An 18,684-nucleotide genomic window follows, 5' to 3' on the forward strand; every position below is an offset into this window, starting at 1 on the left:
TGATACTGGCCGCAATGTACTCTGTTTAACTGTGAATGAACATTTTAATTGGAAAGCTTATCTGTTGTTGGCGAAATGTGTATTGTTTTGCAATTATATCGTTTGCGCTCTATTTTTAACCTACAACACAAAACGGGGGTTTTCTGTAGTTCGGATTTCAAAATCAATGAACATTATGTTTCGCTAAGTTCATAAGCTATTGAATATTATTCTTTGTGAACGACAGACGAGGCGGATCGGGGCGTGCTTTGTAGTGGTGCGCGGTGCTCAAACCAACATAACTTTGTAAAAAAAACAGAAAATGTTCGGAATTTGGGATTGTATGGTCTAACTGGACACGGAACAAGACGCAAAATTCCGGATCCGGAGGGATCCCTAATTTTGCCCATCAATCTGTAAAAAGGGGACTTAGGAATCGTGTATTTTCTTTACTATAACCATTCTCCTGAATAGCTACTGGGAAGACTGACTTTTTTTTCAACATTGGATTTTTAATTTTTGAAGTTATAAGATTGTTTTTTTTAAATAAATCAACGAAGATGTAAGATAGGACAAGTAAAAAAGAAAATAGAGGCAAAATTATAAGTCCCTAGTCAATAAGAAGTGATGAGATGATGTGCTTATAATCTGAGCATTAAGAAACACTCTAAAGCTTGTGAAAGCAAAGTGGTTTGCATTTGGTTTCAATCATCCAGTCATTCTCTGAGCAAGAGAATATTCAAATAGGTATATCATTTAATCAACTGTTTCTAACTCTTTAAATTTCTAATGCAGTAAACAATCTGCAAAATTAAAACATCACTATGCTGAAATGGGAAGGGGCGGGGCACATAGCTCAGAGAAGTTAGAACTACAACCACACAAACAGCATTAATCAACACTGAATGAGGTGGCCAAACAACATCAAACAAATCCCCGGCAGTTACTGGATCAAGTGTACAAAAGATCTATGTCCAGCAGTTGACGACAACAGCTTGAAGTTACGATGATAAAAATATAGAATTACAATAGTTTTGATAGATAAAATGGTCAATTTCATGTAAGCCTTGTATGCATGAATATTGCAGTGAATATTTTTGCAAAGCATGCTTAATATTGCTACATTGTTAATAATTATGAGTCTAAAAGTGATGCAATAAGATCTATGTTATGGGCAAGTGTGATGAAAAATGATTGTTACAGATAGGAAATGCATTGTTAATCCATCCACCCATCCATCCATTGTCATGCATTGACAATCCATTGAGTTATTTTATTGATGATTAGCAACACAAACTGGTTTTTCTGGTTATTTTACATCTTTGAAATGATTTTCCCTTTGCTGATACATTACCTTATATAATTGTAATATCTATTGTTAGTATAGGGAAAGTATTTTGTCTGTTTGACTGAGGTAATTTTAGAAACTGGCTGTCTGATTTGAAATATTATTATCCCACATACTAACATTATTTAATCTGCTTTTTAAATCGGATACCGGCTATTTACTTTTTTAATTTAATTCATGCTTTACCACACAGCTTTTTTGAAATAGTAACTACTAAATGGGACCCAACTTTACCACTGGAGTGCCTGAATCATGCCTATTTGTTATGCCTATGATATGCATTGACAAAAACATGAGTGGAAGCTTAACTTAATTGAGTAAATTCTCATAGGGCTGAAATAATATAACGTATATAACAGAGTAAATGATTGTATTCGCACATCTTCACAAATTGTTTATCTTTTATTAAAGAATAAATAAATTCTTTTCTATTTATTACTGTGCTTATCATATTTTAAGGTATAATGTATTACCCATATTAGGTTTCCTGAAGGAAAATATGGGTTAATGAAATATTTGCATGCTAAATTTTCTTTTATTCCTACCTTGGAAAGTAAATAGAAACTTTGAAACTTACATGAACAAACTTATTTTCTTATATTATATAAACGTCGGCGTTCTACAGTCGCTGGTTTTCAGACGATTGTTAACTTTCACTTTTTTCAGCTATGCTGATTACTATACTTTAAAGTCACAATGAAATAAAGTTTTTTTAATCCAATTTGCGGGCAATTATAAATCAAAACAAAATCATAAAATGTGCGAGGATATCATGTCAGTGTCAACTGTCATGTGTCAAATACTGTCAAATTTAACAGTAACATAACGGTAACACAGAACAGTCAAATCTTAGTGCCAAAAATATTAAGAATTTGAAGAGATTTATAAAAAGTATAGTGCTATAGTTATATAATGTTTACCTTTCACTACGAAAAGCCATAAATCAAAAGAAGAAGAATGTCACCTTTGGACAATCACCTTTGTGGATCTCCCAAGTATACGTGACATTGGCGAAATACAACGTACCGATTTGGCACACCTAAAAGCAAAAAGAGCAAAAAAAAAAAAAAAGAAGAAGAATTTGAAGTCTGAGAAAGTCTTGCATTTTTTTTCAAATGGTGTGCCTCCCAAACAGCCCAATATTGCGATCAGGGTAAATATTTCCGCATTTTCATCCAAATTTAATTCGTCTTACTTATTATCTGTGATACTAACCTAAAAGTTCGTTGACGTTTAGATTTTTCAAGTTTATTTACTAAAATCTCTGCTTTGTTATTCAAGTGGTGTACAAGGACGAGAGCTTAGAATATATTATATAATTTGTAACGTGAATTATTTAAATATAATAGACTCGCGTCTCAAAGTTAACAACCGCCGGACGTTTCGAAAAATATGGCTTTAAAGTGAATTTGGTTTTTGTAATAAAATATTTATTAAATTAATTACAAAAATGTGGGATAACATAATAGATTATTTAAAGGATCCTCTACTTGTGGTAAAAGTGCAGAATTTCTTCGGAGTAATATACAAAAAGGCGAGCCAAAATGAAACTGAAAATGAAACAAGTATCATATATTCCGATAGACACGATCGGGAAGATGATGATATCAAACAACACAAGAGGATTCCTAGCGACATCTCCGGGACCTCTCAGTCCTCGTGTGAGACTGATTCCTCAGCAGAGAGCCTGGAAGAAGTGGAATGTCTGATCAGCAACAGGTTTTGGTACTACCTGTTTGTGTTGGGCACGGCTTTGGGGGATGAGATATTTTACGCAACGTTCATACCCTTCTGGTTCTGGAACATCGATGGCGCAGTTGGAAGAAGAGTGGTTCTCGTGTGGACTATTGTTATGTATATAGGTAGGTTAGAATTTTACATTTTTTAGAGTTTGGTCCTCGATGGACCAAACATATGTTCACGGTTCGTTTGCTTCAGACAAAATTCAGAATTTAACAACCAACAATTTCTTAATTTTATATGTATATAGCTATTTTTCGATTTTTATCTAAAAAAAAATTAAACAACAAATATTTATTATGACTGACTGATGGTTACTTAAGAACTCCCCAATGAATGCCAGCCATTTAGTATGGGTTAACCCTTTCATAATGTTTACTATCAAAATTCATTTATTACAAGTAGGTAGTACTTTATAAGCACTTTTGAAACGTCAAGTATGTCTGTTTGTAGTGACTACCCCAATCAATACCTACAGTAACTATTAACACTAGTTACTTGTCCGTCGGTAAGAAGTTAGCTGATTTTAGTGGTTTTTTAAATTCTCGAATATACTAAATGTGCATCTTTTTTAAAACAGGCCTAACAATTTAATTTAGTTTCTCTCCATTACATATACTTGTTGAAGGTATATTGCAAAAAACTTACTTAATTTACCAAATGTTTTTTTAACTTTAACAACTGGTTTTTCAAAAATTTAATTAGAGGCTATTATTATTGCTAGTACTATTATATATATATTATAATAAGCTTGTCAAACAGACTAAGTTATTAATACAATGGAAAAATGATACATCATTTAACTGAAACTATCTGAATGTGGCTCTTAAAAATTATTACCTGCTCAATCAATACAAAGAAGAAGAAAATCCAAAGAAGTTTAAACACATCTAAAAATGTTCACTCTTACAAAGCAATTTATATATGCAGAATATTTTTTTCCTTTTAGTGTTGATGCAACAATCAAAGAATTCCTCATATGAAAGTTTAATAAGAGTAGTATCATTGTAATTCAAAATTAATTTGGTGCATAGAGCACAAAAATTTAGAATTGTAAAAAATTTACAAAATTTGTAAAACACTCTCTTTATGAGTGTGCTTTGACTCCTAGTATTTATCATCTTGAATCTAACTGTATTAATCTTTATATATAAAAATGAATTTCTGTTCATTAGTCTCACTAAAACTCGAGTCCAGTTGACCAATTTAGCCAATTTAGATTTGGAAATATTTGTGAAAGTCTAGGGAATGTTTAAACAGTGAGAAAAATAAATAAACAACAATAATATATACATAATTCATTTGTAGGTGTGCTTGTCACATAATATTCCTAAACAGCTGGACTGTTTTTGATGTAACTTTGTGTGTATATTTCAATTTTGGGCTGGTTGGGTTCCTTGATGGTTTGAAAACACAATTGGACTGCTATATGGCGCTGCTCTACCGGGCAGGACAACGTTTTAAAATAGTCTAACAAAATTTTAGTTTTTGAATGTGTCAAAATGGATACGTAAGTCATCCCTAAGACTCCAGCTTAGAATCCAAGTATTTTAACCACTAAGCCTTTTTGGTTCATCATACCTGTCTTTATATTGCAAAATCATAGTACTGTTTATTATACAGTATGTCACTCACTTGATTTCTGATAAACTACTGATTATTAAGATAGCCCAATGCGTTATCATATTTACTTGAACTTAATGAGTTATTACTGCGCATGACAAAGTATTTTTCAAGTATCAAATCTTTTTACACTAGACCTTTTAATATACAATATTTTTAGGTTTAAATAAAATATTAAACAGGTTTTATTTAGAGATCTCTGGTTAACCCTATTGCAAAACTGTCTAATTAATAACAAATTTTGCCTATTTCTACTTTAGTTAGTCATAAAAAAGCTATTTATTTATTTATTTATACACTTTATTTGTACACCACAAATAGGAAAAAAAGAACAATGGACACAACAAAATTAAACTTAAAAAGTAGGATACAAAGGGCGGCCTTATCGCTTAGTAGCAATCTCTTCCAGGCAACCTTAGGATTAGGAAAACCAAGGGAAACCGATTGGTGGGGTGTTTTTATTATTATTATATACATGTTTAAGAACAATTACACACTAATACTTATCAAGATTACACAAATAAAATACTAACTAGACAATTGGAATGGGTTTTTTGTTCCATAATTAATAATTCTATAATTAGAGTAACAAAATAAGCATTCAGTAGTCCAGCTGTTGACGATTATCAGTTTATTATACTATTGATATCTAATTTAATTTTTTGATAAAAAACTAAAAGTATCTAGGTACATTGTTAGATCGAATATTTTACAGTGGCTGTATTTAAAATCCTGAAAGACGTCACAAACAAGAGAGACCTACAAGCTTATCGTTCGAAGCATTGTTAGTTCCGGAGGTTGACCTACAAAGAAATTTAGTAATAAGGACGCAGCCTATTGTGCGATAATCTCGTAACAAAAACGTCATCTTTTTATGCGGCGCCGAGTTACCGCATGAATGCGATTTCATCTGCGGCCTCAGTTTAAATTCTTAAGAACCTAATCAATCGTCACATGACCTCTCCGTAGATCTACAAAACAATACAATTTTAATGTAATTTTATGCCAAACCTTAACTTTTCGGAGTTATGTGCGTTTTAATTTAAGAAATTGTAAAGTCATTTGCTTTAACGGTGGACAAAAAACATCGTATGCTTGCGAGTTGTCCTTAACGTTCACCGAGGTGACCGAGGTCTATCAATCCGCACTATAGTAGCGAGGATTGCGGCTCTAACCCACCTCTTGTAGGAGACCCGTGCCTTGTAGTGGGCCGGTAATTGGTGGATGACGATGTTTTTATGCTCCTATGTTCATTAGAACAAGCGCACTAGTATCAAATAAAATAGCCAAATATCGTACTACAGATTGTATGAGAACATTTCACCGACATTGTATGTTAACGTAGTTATTACGAAGCTTATTGATAAATCTTTTTATATCATAATTTATTGTATATCCCTTGAGATTATATTTCTACTACGTGAATACTTTGTCACTTCCAGGTCAAGGCTTCAAGGATATAATCCGCTGGCCCCGTCCCGGCTACCCCGTGAAGAAGCTTCAGCAGAAATGGGCCATAGAGTACGGGATGCCTTCGACGCACGCCATGGTGGGCGTGTCCATCCCCTTCTCCGTGCTGCTGTACACCATGGACCGCTACCAGTACCCCGTGCCCTGGGGCGTGCTCGCGGCCGTGGCGTGGTGCACGCTCATCTGCGTCAGTAGAGTGTATCTCGGAATGCACAGTATACTGGTAAGCAGTTGTTACTACTGCATTATAAAATTGTATTCCGGTTTGTTATACTCGTAATACGAAAAATTGTATATAATACGAAAATCGGGCGATCGTCAATTCCGGTATTTCTATTGGCCAATTTAGAAAAACACGTTTAGGTTATCAATTTTTGAATGAAAACTTCTTTGGGTGCAATTGAGCACACCCAAAAGGTGAACAAAAATCATGAAACTCGCGTCATCGCCACGGAACGCTGTCCACGAGATATATGTATACTGAGTACTGTGTACATAGATTTAGTTTTCACGTCTATTAGCAGTCCCCAAATGCTGCCCCGTATTTTTCATACATATACTACAGACGCTTAAAATTAAATGATGAAAATGATGTAATTCCGTTACATGAGAGGGAAGAATTTATGACCTAGAGAAAGAGAAAGAAAGCTATCAGTACAAGTCGCGCATGCGCGTAAGATTCTGACGCAATCAAAATGTTTCAATCATTATAATTGCAATTTTTTAAATAAATTGGGTACGTCTGGACACTCATATTTTTTTGTTACCTGTATATTGTTTTTTGTGGTTTTTCTTACAAGGCCATAATATAAAGGTCGCCATTATAAGTATTTTTATAAAGTACTATATTACTGGCTGTCAGATTGACTATATTAAAATAAAGTATACCCCATTATACTTTGCTATTATATAAAACGACATTAGTTTTATTTATTCTTAGCTTTGCCATTAGAATAACCTTAACAACTTACATCTACATAACATTAGGTCAATATAAATTCCTGTTAAAATATTTTATTTCAAAAAAATTAAAAAATCTATCAGATAAAACAATTATAAACCAATAATTTCATGGTCCCCTGGTAGTTGAAATTATAAAACTTAAGTATTGTTGTGGCTGAGATTATGTTTTCCTTCACCGTTAAAGCAAGCGATATTTTAATTACTTAAAACGCACATAACTTAGAAAAGTTAAAGTTGCGTGTTGGGGGATTCGAACTCGGCCCCCCGAAACTGAAGTCGAGCTCCTACCCAATGCGCTATCAACGCTTCATTACGATCGCACGTATACATAGTAGACAAAGGATCTTTTACTGGTCGTGCTAGCCTTTTAATGGCGGCGCGGCGTTCTTAAACTTTTTAGACGTAACTTATGACTTGGTATATTTTTATTTCCCATTTCCTTATAAGTCAGTACTTACGTGTTACCATAATTATTATTTCAACTTGTTTTCGACAACTGTTCGATCATCATATTCAAAAATGTGTGTACATATGTTGTGAGACGTTAGTCTATAATTAAGGTCTCACTAGTAAAACATGTTACCATATAGGTAGGTAAAATATTAATACTATTATTATTATTATTATTATTATTAAACTCTTTATTTGTATACCACAACATTTAAAATATAACAAAAACAGAAACAGCGAAAGAAGTAGTAATACAAAAGGCGGCCTTATCGCTTAATAGCGATCTCTGCCAGGCAACCTTAGAATTAGGAAAAAAAAAGAAGAGGAGAATAGACTGCTGGTGGTACAAATATTAAAATACATACATGCAAATAACTACATGCTAATACATAAACTAGTGTGCACAAATAGATAAAAAGTAAATAATATAATAAATAAATAAATATAAAAATAAACTAATATATATAATAACAACACTTACATAATTAAATACTTTAACATACAATAAATGAGTAAGTATATACATACTATTAAAAGTCGTTAACAATATAATGGGCCTTAACTGCTCTTTTAAATATCGCCAGTGATTTGGATCGTCGTATGCTCAATGGAAGCGCATTCCACAATTCCACAGCTCGTACGCTAAACGAACGCTTATAAAATTTTGTCCTATGATAAGGCATACACAGCGTCAGCGCACGGCACGATCTTACACCAGATTGCTCACCAAGAAAAGTGAACTTCTCTTTTAAATACGAGGGAGTATTTAGATGAAATAAAACACAGTACAGAAGAGAAAGAGAACAGAACAGAGAAGAGAACATGCATATCCCGGCGACGACGAATAGGAAGCCACTTGAGTTTTTGTCGAAATTCGGAAACATGGTCATATTTGCGAAGGCCAAATATGAACCGAATAGCAAGATTTTGAAGACGCTCAAGTTTATTAAGCTGATCCTCGGTCAGATTAAGAAAGCTTGCATCCGCATAATCGAGAATAGATAGAAAGAGAGAATGTGCTAGCATAATTTTGGTCGGAATTGGAAGAAATGATTGCAGCCTTCGCAACGAGCTCATCGCCACAAACACTTTCTGACTCAGCTCTTTGACATGCACTGTCCATGACAATTCCCGGTCGAGGTATACACCAAGATCTTTAACAGAGTCACAAAAAGGAATAGCGATGCCATTATAAATAACAGAAGGAATGCTCAGCCAATCAACCCTCGCGATCATTCCTGAGCTACCAATAACGATAGCTTTTGATTTTGCAGGATTGACCTTTAGCCCATATTGCCTGCTCCACTCAGAAATTGCAGCCATATCATTATTTATAGCTGCAACAGCAGAACCAAGATTTTGAAGGGTAGATGAGCGATATATTTGGATATCATCTGCATACATGTGATAGAGAGAAGAGATGTTTTGAGTAATAGAGTTAATAAAAATAGAAAAAAGTAAAGGAGATAACACGCCACCCTGAGGTACCCCAGCCGCAACATCACACCAAGATGAAAAGGACTCGTCAATCTGAATGCGCTGTCGACGGCCATTGAGGTAACTCCGAAACCAGTCTATTACTGATGGAGATATGTTAAAAGAGCCTAAAAGACTAAGCAAGATGTCAAAGTCAACTGTATTAAAGGCATTGCTAAAGTCAAGCAGAATAAGAATTGTTAGCTGCTTGTTATCCATCTCCCATCGAATATCATCAGTTACTTTAGCAAGAGCAGTAGCCGTACTATGACCAGGACGAAAGCCGGATTGCAAAGAACTGAGAAGGTTATTCTATGGACACTGACAGTCGACCTGGTCCACAAATTTAAAGTAGCGCAACGCAGTATTGAGCGAAATATGTTGGGAGTTTCTCTTTGGGATAGAATTCGCAACGACGAAATCCGTAGAAGAACCAAGGTCACCGACATATAGCTCAAAGGATAAGCAAGTTGAAGTGGCAGTGGGCGGGACATGTCTGTCGTAGGACCGATGGCCGTTGGGGCAGACGTGTTCTAGAGTGGAGACCGCGAATTGGTAAGCGCAGTGTGGGACGACCTCCAGCCCGCTGGACAGATGACCTTAAGAAGGTGGCTGGAAGCGGCTGAATGAGAAAGGCGGAGGACCGTGTGTGGTGGCGCGCTCTTGGAAAGGCCTATGTTCAACAGTGGACGCTTGTAGGCTGTTGATGATGATTGATTGATATTGTAAAACTTCATCATATCAACCCATAACCGGCCCACTACCACAATGAGAAGGGTTTAGGCAGTAGCCCACCACGCTGGCCCAGTGCAGATTGGTGGACTCTACCCACCTTTGAGAACATTATGGAGAACTCTCAGGCATGCAGGTTTCCTCACGATGTTTTCCTTCACCGTTAAAGCAAATAATATTTTAAATGTTTAAACATTTAAAATATTATTATATATACGCACACAACTTTGAAGAGTTATAGCTGCGTGCTGGGATTCGTACTCGGCCCACGGAAAGTGAAACCGAAGTCCTAACCACTGAGCTATCACCGCTTAAACTTACCCCACTTAAAATAAGTGTTGCAGTAATCCTTGCCAGGTCACTAAGCGGACCCATTGACTACAATGATACGTACATTTCAATTATTTATGTGTTTTTTTTTTCTTATCAAATTTTTATGTGTGTTGTCAGTAAAGGTTCTTATTATTATTAATATTAAATATATGCCGGTTTTTTATACTGCGGTAGATACCTATAAGACCTATAAGATGGAAGGATCAAGTGAAGGCCGCAATCGAAGCTCTACATGAATGCGCAAAAAAGGCAATCGTTAGGGAAGAGTGGCGAGGGATTGTAAAGCGAGCCACAACACCCAGATGACCACGACCAGTCTGTCAAGACTGTAACGTCTAAGAAGATTATTTTTAGCCACGGTTTTATAAACTTGTGTCCTCCAATTGCAGGACATCGCTGCGGGCCTACTGCTGGCCTCCGCTCTGCTGGCAGTGCTCATCCCAGCGGTGGACAGTCTAGACAGCTTCCTGCTCACCTCGCAGTGGTCGCCGCTGCTGGTGGTCGTCATTTCCATACTCGTCATCGTCTACCATCCGCAGTCTGACAAGTGGACACCTACCAGGTTAATCTTGTGACCTTCTTTTTCTCCTAGCATTTTCCTGGGCTCTGTTTCTCTGAACATCTTAATTATGTCCCTAAGTTAAGTGATAATCACAGAGACGTAAAGACTAACTCTCCTGGGCACGGAAGAAAGATAAAGTCCAAATTTCGACGTTTTAAGCAAGGCACGAAACTGCGTTAAGGACGCAGCGTTCAAACGTACTGGTATTTAGGTAAAGTATTAAGCTAAGGTTGCAATCTGGTAATAAGGTAAAAACTTCCACCAATCCGCACTGGGGCAGCGTGGTGGACTACGGTCCTAACCCCTCCTCATTGATAATGGGTTGGGTTTGGGTAATGGGTTGATATGATGATGATGATTGATGAAGTAAAAAACTTCACAAAAAAAAATAGTTGTGCACGATAACCGACTTTTAAACTAGGAACACACATTACTTAGACGTTATAGGGTTTAGGTACTCGAAATCTGATATAAATGGCGCGCAAATATGATACTAAAAGCAGTACAATGGTGAGTCACTGTGCTGATTACCTATTGTCTCCTGTAAGGTTGTCTAGAGTCTAATCAAACAAGTCATGAATAAATTAAATCAAATTGGCGTTCATTATTTACTTTCATACATTATTTACTTATTTGCATTATTTACTTAAGATACATTCTTTATTTATATAATTTACTTACATTATATACTTATTTATTCACTTATGTACATGATTTCTTCTTTTTATTTGAGAAAATTTGTAATTCCTACACTCTACTACTTTACTAGTTCTTCTATTTTCTGTACCAGCCGTAAGTTGTCCTAACCAATAAAGTAAAATAAAGGCTATATTTGTTCCAGGGGCGACACAACGATGATAGTGAGCGTGTGCGCGGGCATCCTCACCGGCTCGTGGACCAACTACCAACTGGGACACATGGTGGCAAGTACCTCCGACCCTCCCTACACAATCATATGGCCCTCAATCGAGATGCTCGGCACCTCCCTCTTAAGGACCATCCTTGGGTTCTGCGGGGTGTTGGCGACGAGAGCGATCGCCAAATCCGTGTCGTACGCCTTCGTGTGCGCTCTGCTGGGCCGCGATAAGAACGAGCTCAGGAATTCCGAGGACAGCCTCGACAACAAGAACAAAATCATAGTGGAGTGCAGCTACAAGTACTTCACGTACGGGCTCATCGGGTTCAACACCACCTACGTGTTCCCCAACGTGTTCGAGTTGCTGCTCATCAACCGACCCACGTACTACACGGAGATATGAGCTTCGTTCGTTTTGCGAGCGCGATAAATGTTTATCTTAGTCTGTTCGTTTACCAATTACCAAATATGTGAAACTGGGTTCCAACATTGCAATTACAATTGTGTCTTTTTCCGGAAACCGAGCAGAAAGTAAACGCAACTTAAATAAACACCCATAACACATGTTTTCCTAGTGTGCATGCCAAATGTTTTTTATTGCAGATTTCGGGCCCAGATATCTTCTTGGTTTTTTTAAATATTAATCTTTATATGATCTCATATGTGATAACTTTTCGATGTAGCACTTACACCAGGTGGTTCAATTATTTTTATTTGTTTGTTCAATGTTTTCTAGGATGCTGTAGATGTTGAGCGGCAACCTTTGTCCACATGCTTGGCAATTCGTAAATGAACAGACTACTACTGTTACCTCATTGTATATTATTCACAAACCAGTTGGTTAGTCATTATTTATATGAAGTCTGTATAGTTGTTATTAGTTTGCACAAAGTTTATAAGTGGTTGATTTTAAAGTGAAATAGTTTGTATACTCATTGATAGTATATTCATAGTGCTTTGAAAATAGAATAATGGCTCTTACTAGATTCTCAAAGAAATGGAAGATCTATGGCGGTGACGCGAGTTTGACAATATCGATGTGTGGGAAAGAAAAGTTAGCACGGATTTGAAATTGTCGTTCGCGCTCTTAACACCTGGGGCTCTATCCAAGAAGACTATCCACCATCGATTAACACATTTTTCAATGGCGCAGTTTGCAGCGACCCTCCTTTCTGAGTCCAAGACCGTGGGTTCGATTCCCACTACTGAAAAATGTTTGTGTGATGAGCATGAATGTTTTTCAGTGTCGGGTGTTTATATGTATTCATGCATATTATTCATAATAATATTCATCAGTAATTTTAGTACCCATATCACTAGCTACGCTTACTTTGGGGCTAGATGGCGATGTGTGTTTGTCGTAGTATATTTTAGTATATAAGCGGGCGAGCTTTAACGAGTATGAGTGCCTTACGCCTAGTGATCGTAAACTTAATTTAATTCGTATTTAATAAACATTCCAATTTAAATAAATATTTACTAATTTATATACTCACTGTTACTTTCTCTGTTGTGAAACTTCTTCACCGCATGTGCTTTCTTTTCTAATCAGAAATAAGCTTCATTCGCTATTATCCGGGAAACAAAATAACATAACGTGTATTATTTTAATTCCACTACTAGTTTTAACCTGGTCGTAATAATTGATGCGAGAAGGAAGCTATATTAAGCCCATACCGGCATAACCCTAGTCGGTTTCTACGCGGCAGTGTACCAAAACGCGATGTCGTTAAATCGTCGATCCCAGAAAATTTTGATATAATTGCCATTACGGAGGATCTAATACAGGCCCACTTACTACAACGGTTAGTACGCCAGGGGCGTCATCAAACTTTTGTGTCAAAACTACATTGCAAATTCAAGATTTTTTTTATTAATGTAGGCACTTATGAAGCGTTCATACATATATGTCTCCATTATTGTGATGTTGATGTTGATAAGATATAATTATAAATCACAAGTAATGCGGCGCCTAAGGAGTATAAAGAAGTCCGATTAACTTACAAATTAATCAAAGTGTCATTTGCTAATAATTAATATCATTATAATTCACATCACGAAAGTTGGTCTAAAATGGTAACGAGACGGTCATAAAACAACTCCAGTCAAAATTCTTTGTTCAAATATTCAGATGCCCATAAATACTTCTTTCATTATCTCGTATCTAAATGTTCAAGCACAAAACTATCTCTGGTATTGATCACCATCTCAACGTCAAAATAGCTGCCTGTAGGCCGCTAAGACAATACGTTATTGAATAAAAATGACGATTAACTTTCGAAGGGGCGTTGCTTTGTTATATTGTTCTTTTGCCGACATTGTTTTTTATAATGGGTTTAATTTTATGTTAAATAGATGAGAAAAACATATTTTTTGAAATTTATACTGCGCTGTTTTAAGGTACTGATACCCCGATGGTCAGGTTTATATATTACTAAGTACTATGGTAGGTACGAAATAGGGGGTTCTAGAAAACCATCGCACCCTAAAAGTAACAGCAATACTAAATTTAGAGGTTTTTTACATAATTTGTCTCCTCTCTCTGATCGCAGCTGTAACTTTTTGTAATTATTGTGCGAATTATTATTAAAATGTTACCTGGAACCTTTTTGCAGTTTCCATAGAAATTCTTAAACCCCTTTGACCTATTATTATTTTTTTTTATTTCGTACAGTTATTTTTCTAAAAGCATTACTCTCAGGCAAAAGTTTATTATGAATACTTTAATACTCCAATGGCTCAGTTAACCCTTCCAACTAGTCTCGTGTTGAATGAATTATTTTAATGTTGTATAACCTAGTAGATCTCATCACATTAAGTATGCGGTGAACGTATTCAATAGAATCACTTGTTAATTAATTTTATACAAGCCTTATTTTGCGTTGCGCGTCACCTGCTTTAAATTTTTCCATTAACTTGTGGAGAGGGTCATAAGGTTCAAAAAATATATAATATATAATATTGTTATTGTGTTGGGGTTGTGGAATTTAATGTGATAAATCGATATGTAGCTAAATTTAGAATTTAAAGAATGAATTAGAGGGTGGTCACCCGATGTTTGTATGCGGATGTGGCGTCTTGAACCGGTATGGCGTTCTAGTATAGGAATAACTATTATCGAATTTAACGCACGTTCGTATCGTATAGAGTGTAATTATTTATATTTTATATATTAATTATAGATATACCTTTGGTTATACAATTATCTATATGTCATGTATATAAGGAAAATACAGGGCGGTGTATGATAAGTATACGCAAAGTTACAGTATTGGCGTCTCTTTATGAATTGAAATCTATTTACTGCCACCACTAATATGTACATTTTGTGTATAATAAAGTATTTTTATACATACTCTTTTATTTAATTACCTATCTATATCAGCATCTAAAGCTGTATCTTGGGGTGTTGCCTGCGTTAAATAAAATGGGAATATGTCATCTTAGTACTCATAAAACAAGCTAAGCTTACTACTAGATGGCAATGTGTGTATTTATTTATAGCTATCCCTCACTACTATATTGAGATGATGGCGATAACTACATTCATAAGCTAGCGGTAAGTGATGCTGCAGTTAAAGATGGTAGCGGGCTACCCTGTTTGGAGCGTGGCACCCAAATGATATGATCGGTTCAGTTGTAGCTGCGTAACCCTATATACAAAAAATATATCTAAAAGTGACAAAACAGTCAATTACTATGATTATATCAATATTTAAACAATACACATTGTGAAGCGGTGATAGTCCAGTGGGTATGAGCTTGACTTCACTTCCAGGGGCCGGAGATCGAATCCCAGCACACACATCTAACTTTTCTAAGTTACGTGCGTTCTAAGTAATAAAAATATCACTTGCTTTAACGGTGAAGGAAAAAATATTGAAACGTCTTACGGCTTATAATTATCATCATCATATTACCGGCTCGGGTCAAAAAGGGCCACGGGTTACCTCTCATAAAGAGAAGGGGTGAAGGCCGTAGTCCACCACGCTAGCCGAGTGCGGATTGGTGGACTCCACACATGGAGAACGGGCATGCAGGTTTCCTCACAATGTTTTCCTTCAACGTTGAAGCAAGCAATATTTTAATCTCATAAAACGTACATAACTAGAACAGTTGCGTGCTGGGATTCCACGAAAGGGAAGTCGAAATCCTTCCTACCCACTTATAATATAGCTTATAATATTTTATTGGTAATCGATTTTCGGATTTATCATTATCAGCAGTGGAAATGCATGTAGTTTTGTTGCTCTTTCTAACCAAACGCTTCATAATATTACATTAAGAACCATGTACTAAACTACGAACCTATTACATTAACCATTATGACGTGACACCTGATACCAATACTTATAAACATCCCAATAATTATTTTTTATGTTTCATGTCCTTTATACTATATTGCGATCTTCTTTTACATTTGAATCTGAATTTATGGCACACTGTTCGCAACCAATTAGTTACCACAAAACTTTTGAAGTTTCGAAGTTTCGTAATTTTTTTTTATATAAACCGTGTCTTCTTTATATTTTCTACTTAGCTACCGGATTGTCGAATCGTTAAATGGTGCTAGCAGCGTCTGCATATATTTTCTTATGTTTTTTTTTGACGTGACAACGTCTTATAATTCGATGAAGCCGGCTGCACGCACGAAAAAACATGACGTTTGCGGCGTTACCTCGCTCTGAGGCGTTCCATTCAAGGCTTGAAGTGCAAGCGAGAGCACGGAACGAGCGACAAAGAGGCACAGTCGGCCTCCGCGTTCGACATCTGTCTCTCTCCTACTTTAGTGAGCGATGCGTCCGCGTGGACAGCTTCTATACAATTATGCATTTACATGTTTTCGGCAAGGATGAAGTGCAGTGAAAAGTGAATGTGGTGTCAATTGTTTATAGCAACGATAATATCTATCAAACAAATAAAATTAAAATTTTCTTTTGAAAAATGCAACCATTCCATCAGTATTTTCTTACGACGTTGTCACGTTCAACTATCGTCAGTAAGCAGACTTTACAGACAACCAATTTTTTTTTAATTTGGCTAGTATTATCGTAGTTATTAAGCGGCATTAAGCTAATTTTAACTGATTGCCGCGCTGCTAAAGTAACTACCTCTTAATATATTTCGTCAAACCTTTTTGGAGGTAGTATTTATGTAATCCTTCTGCAGTGTTAAGTATTATTATCTATTATGTGGCAGGGCGAGTGAAATCAAAGATTGTATAATATATTATTCGATATATTGTAACTGATACTATATATATACGATACAAACCATACTAGAGTAGCTTAGCCGTGCTATATGAATACAATCGAATACAAAAAACTTATGTCGTAAATGATAAACTTTATACGCCGAGTGACGTTGCGTTCATTAGGGCGGGCGTACACAATCTACACCAGACATGAGGTGAAGTTCAAATAAAAAGAAAAGTTTTCTTAAAAAAAATATTTTAATTATTTCAGAATATTACGCTTAGGACAACTTTTTCTACAAAAAACTAAAACATTCGATCCTATATCTTATCTATAATTATAAGTCTATATGTTCAACATTTCTCCACGCGAATATAAAATACTGAGTATTTCATCATTAATATTTATTATTTCCATTAGCATTCCTCAATAAATAAACAGTTTATTATACATTACAAGAGACTAGGAAACACTATGACGTCATAAATTGATAACTATCCACGCTGTACGGGCGCGAAACTATTGATTGACTAATAACTGTGCAAACAATGTACGCCGCACCCTGCAGGCGCCTGGCGCCTGACGACTCAGCCCAACGCCCTCATTCCCCATGGCATGGCGTGTGACAATCATTTGTAACGTTAAACATGACAGTTATTCATTGACCAACATCAATAATATGGCTAATACCTGCTTCCAAGCGTGTAGCTTGTACTAAGGGTCGCACAGTACAACAGCGGGTGGTGTATAAATAAGTGTCAAATTTGACGTCACAAAGTGTATTTCCGCGTACGGTACAATTTTAAAGTCTTAGAGAATCAAGGCGCGGGCTGAAGCTCTAAACATAACATTTTCTAACATAAAATTAACAGGGTATCCACGTATGCACAAACAGACATTCAGAACCAGATATGTTGAGAATCATCAATATGTCAATAGACCCAGTGAAAGTAGTGCTTGAAGAATATGCTTGGTTCAAAAACAATGATTCGACTGTGAATTAAATTGAGTCTATGCATACGTGAGTAACCAACTAGGGCGTGATTCTGTATAACGTTGAAATCGTAACTTCCCGCTTAATCGCTTATTTTGGACACAAAAGAACCGTGACATCATAAACTATGCTTGAGTAACGATTTGAATATCTCACAGAATCGGACCCTAACCCTCGTATTACGAAACAAATGTATTGCAATCATAGCAACAGTTGCTATTGGCTTATTTGCTTGATGCCCATTTCGTTGCTAATTCGTATAGGTGAATCTCGGAATATTAAGGCACTTTTAAAGATGGTTTTTTTTTTTCTAGGATAGGTAGTAAAACTTGGAAAGCTTTATTACAAAATGGCGTCATCGAAATGTATACAGATAATTCGACCCAATTAAAATTAAAAAAGCAGTATAAAAGCTCGCTTACTCAGATGGGGGGTAAACACATTCTACCTTAAGCGAACATCCCAAGTGTGACCGATATCTCAGTTATTGCAGTTTCGTAACACAGGGTTAGTAGAATCGCGAACGCACATAACTTCCATACAGTTTGGGAATTATTGCGTATTACGATCTCAAAGTTTGACGTCTTAACTACCGCTTTTCAAAGAAAGTACGAGCAAGACAGTGTTTAAAACTAAGAATAATATGAACATATTGAGCGCGTCAAGAAAGTTGGCAAAGTTTTTTTTTTATATAAAGAGACGACCGCAATCACACATGATGATAAAATACGTAGGAGCGTAAAGCGTTGTCTAGAAGGTTTATATAAGGAACACTTTTACGTATCTTTTAAGCTAGGGAATACGTGTCGATAAACTATCAGCTAAGAACGTAACCCTTTTGATTTCAATTATTACTTAACGATTGCGCCGGGCGGGGAAACAACACGCTTCCTTCGTAAAAATCCTCTGTTTGATTCCAACTTTCATGACAGACGGACAAAATAACTAACTATAATAATATAA

At 35.9% G+C, this 18,684-nt stretch overlaps 1 protein-coding gene across 2 annotated transcripts; it reads left to right on the forward strand.

Moving 5' to 3' along the window:
- Positions 1–2,377: 2,377 nt before the first annotated feature.
- Positions 2,378–12,743, forward strand: LOC120627618 (sphingosine-1-phosphate phosphatase 1-like). Of its 2 annotated transcripts, XM_039895631.1 has the most exons (5): positions 2,378–2,480; positions 2,808–3,189; positions 6,133–6,383; positions 10,504–10,676; positions 11,518–12,743. In XM_039895631.1, exons 2-5 carry the CDS (start codon positions 3,180–3,182, stop codon positions 11,933–11,935), a joined length of 852 nt encoding a protein of 283 aa, XP_039751565.1. In that variant the 5' UTR covers positions 2,378–2,480; positions 2,808–3,179; the 3' UTR covers positions 11,936–12,743. The 2 variants fall into 2 exon arrangements, with proteins under 2 accessions (XP_039751565.1, XP_039751564.1); XM_039895630.1 differs by lacking the exon at positions 2,378–2,480 and having other exon boundaries at positions 2,520–3,189.
- The last annotated feature ends 5,941 nt before the right edge of the window (positions 12,744–18,684 follow it).

Source organism: Pararge aegeria, chromosome 11, assembly GCF_905163445.1.
Source record: "Pararge aegeria chromosome 11, ilParAegt1.1, whole genome shotgun sequence".
Classification (NCBI taxonomy): domain Eukaryota; kingdom Metazoa; phylum Arthropoda; class Insecta; order Lepidoptera; family Nymphalidae; genus Pararge; species Pararge aegeria.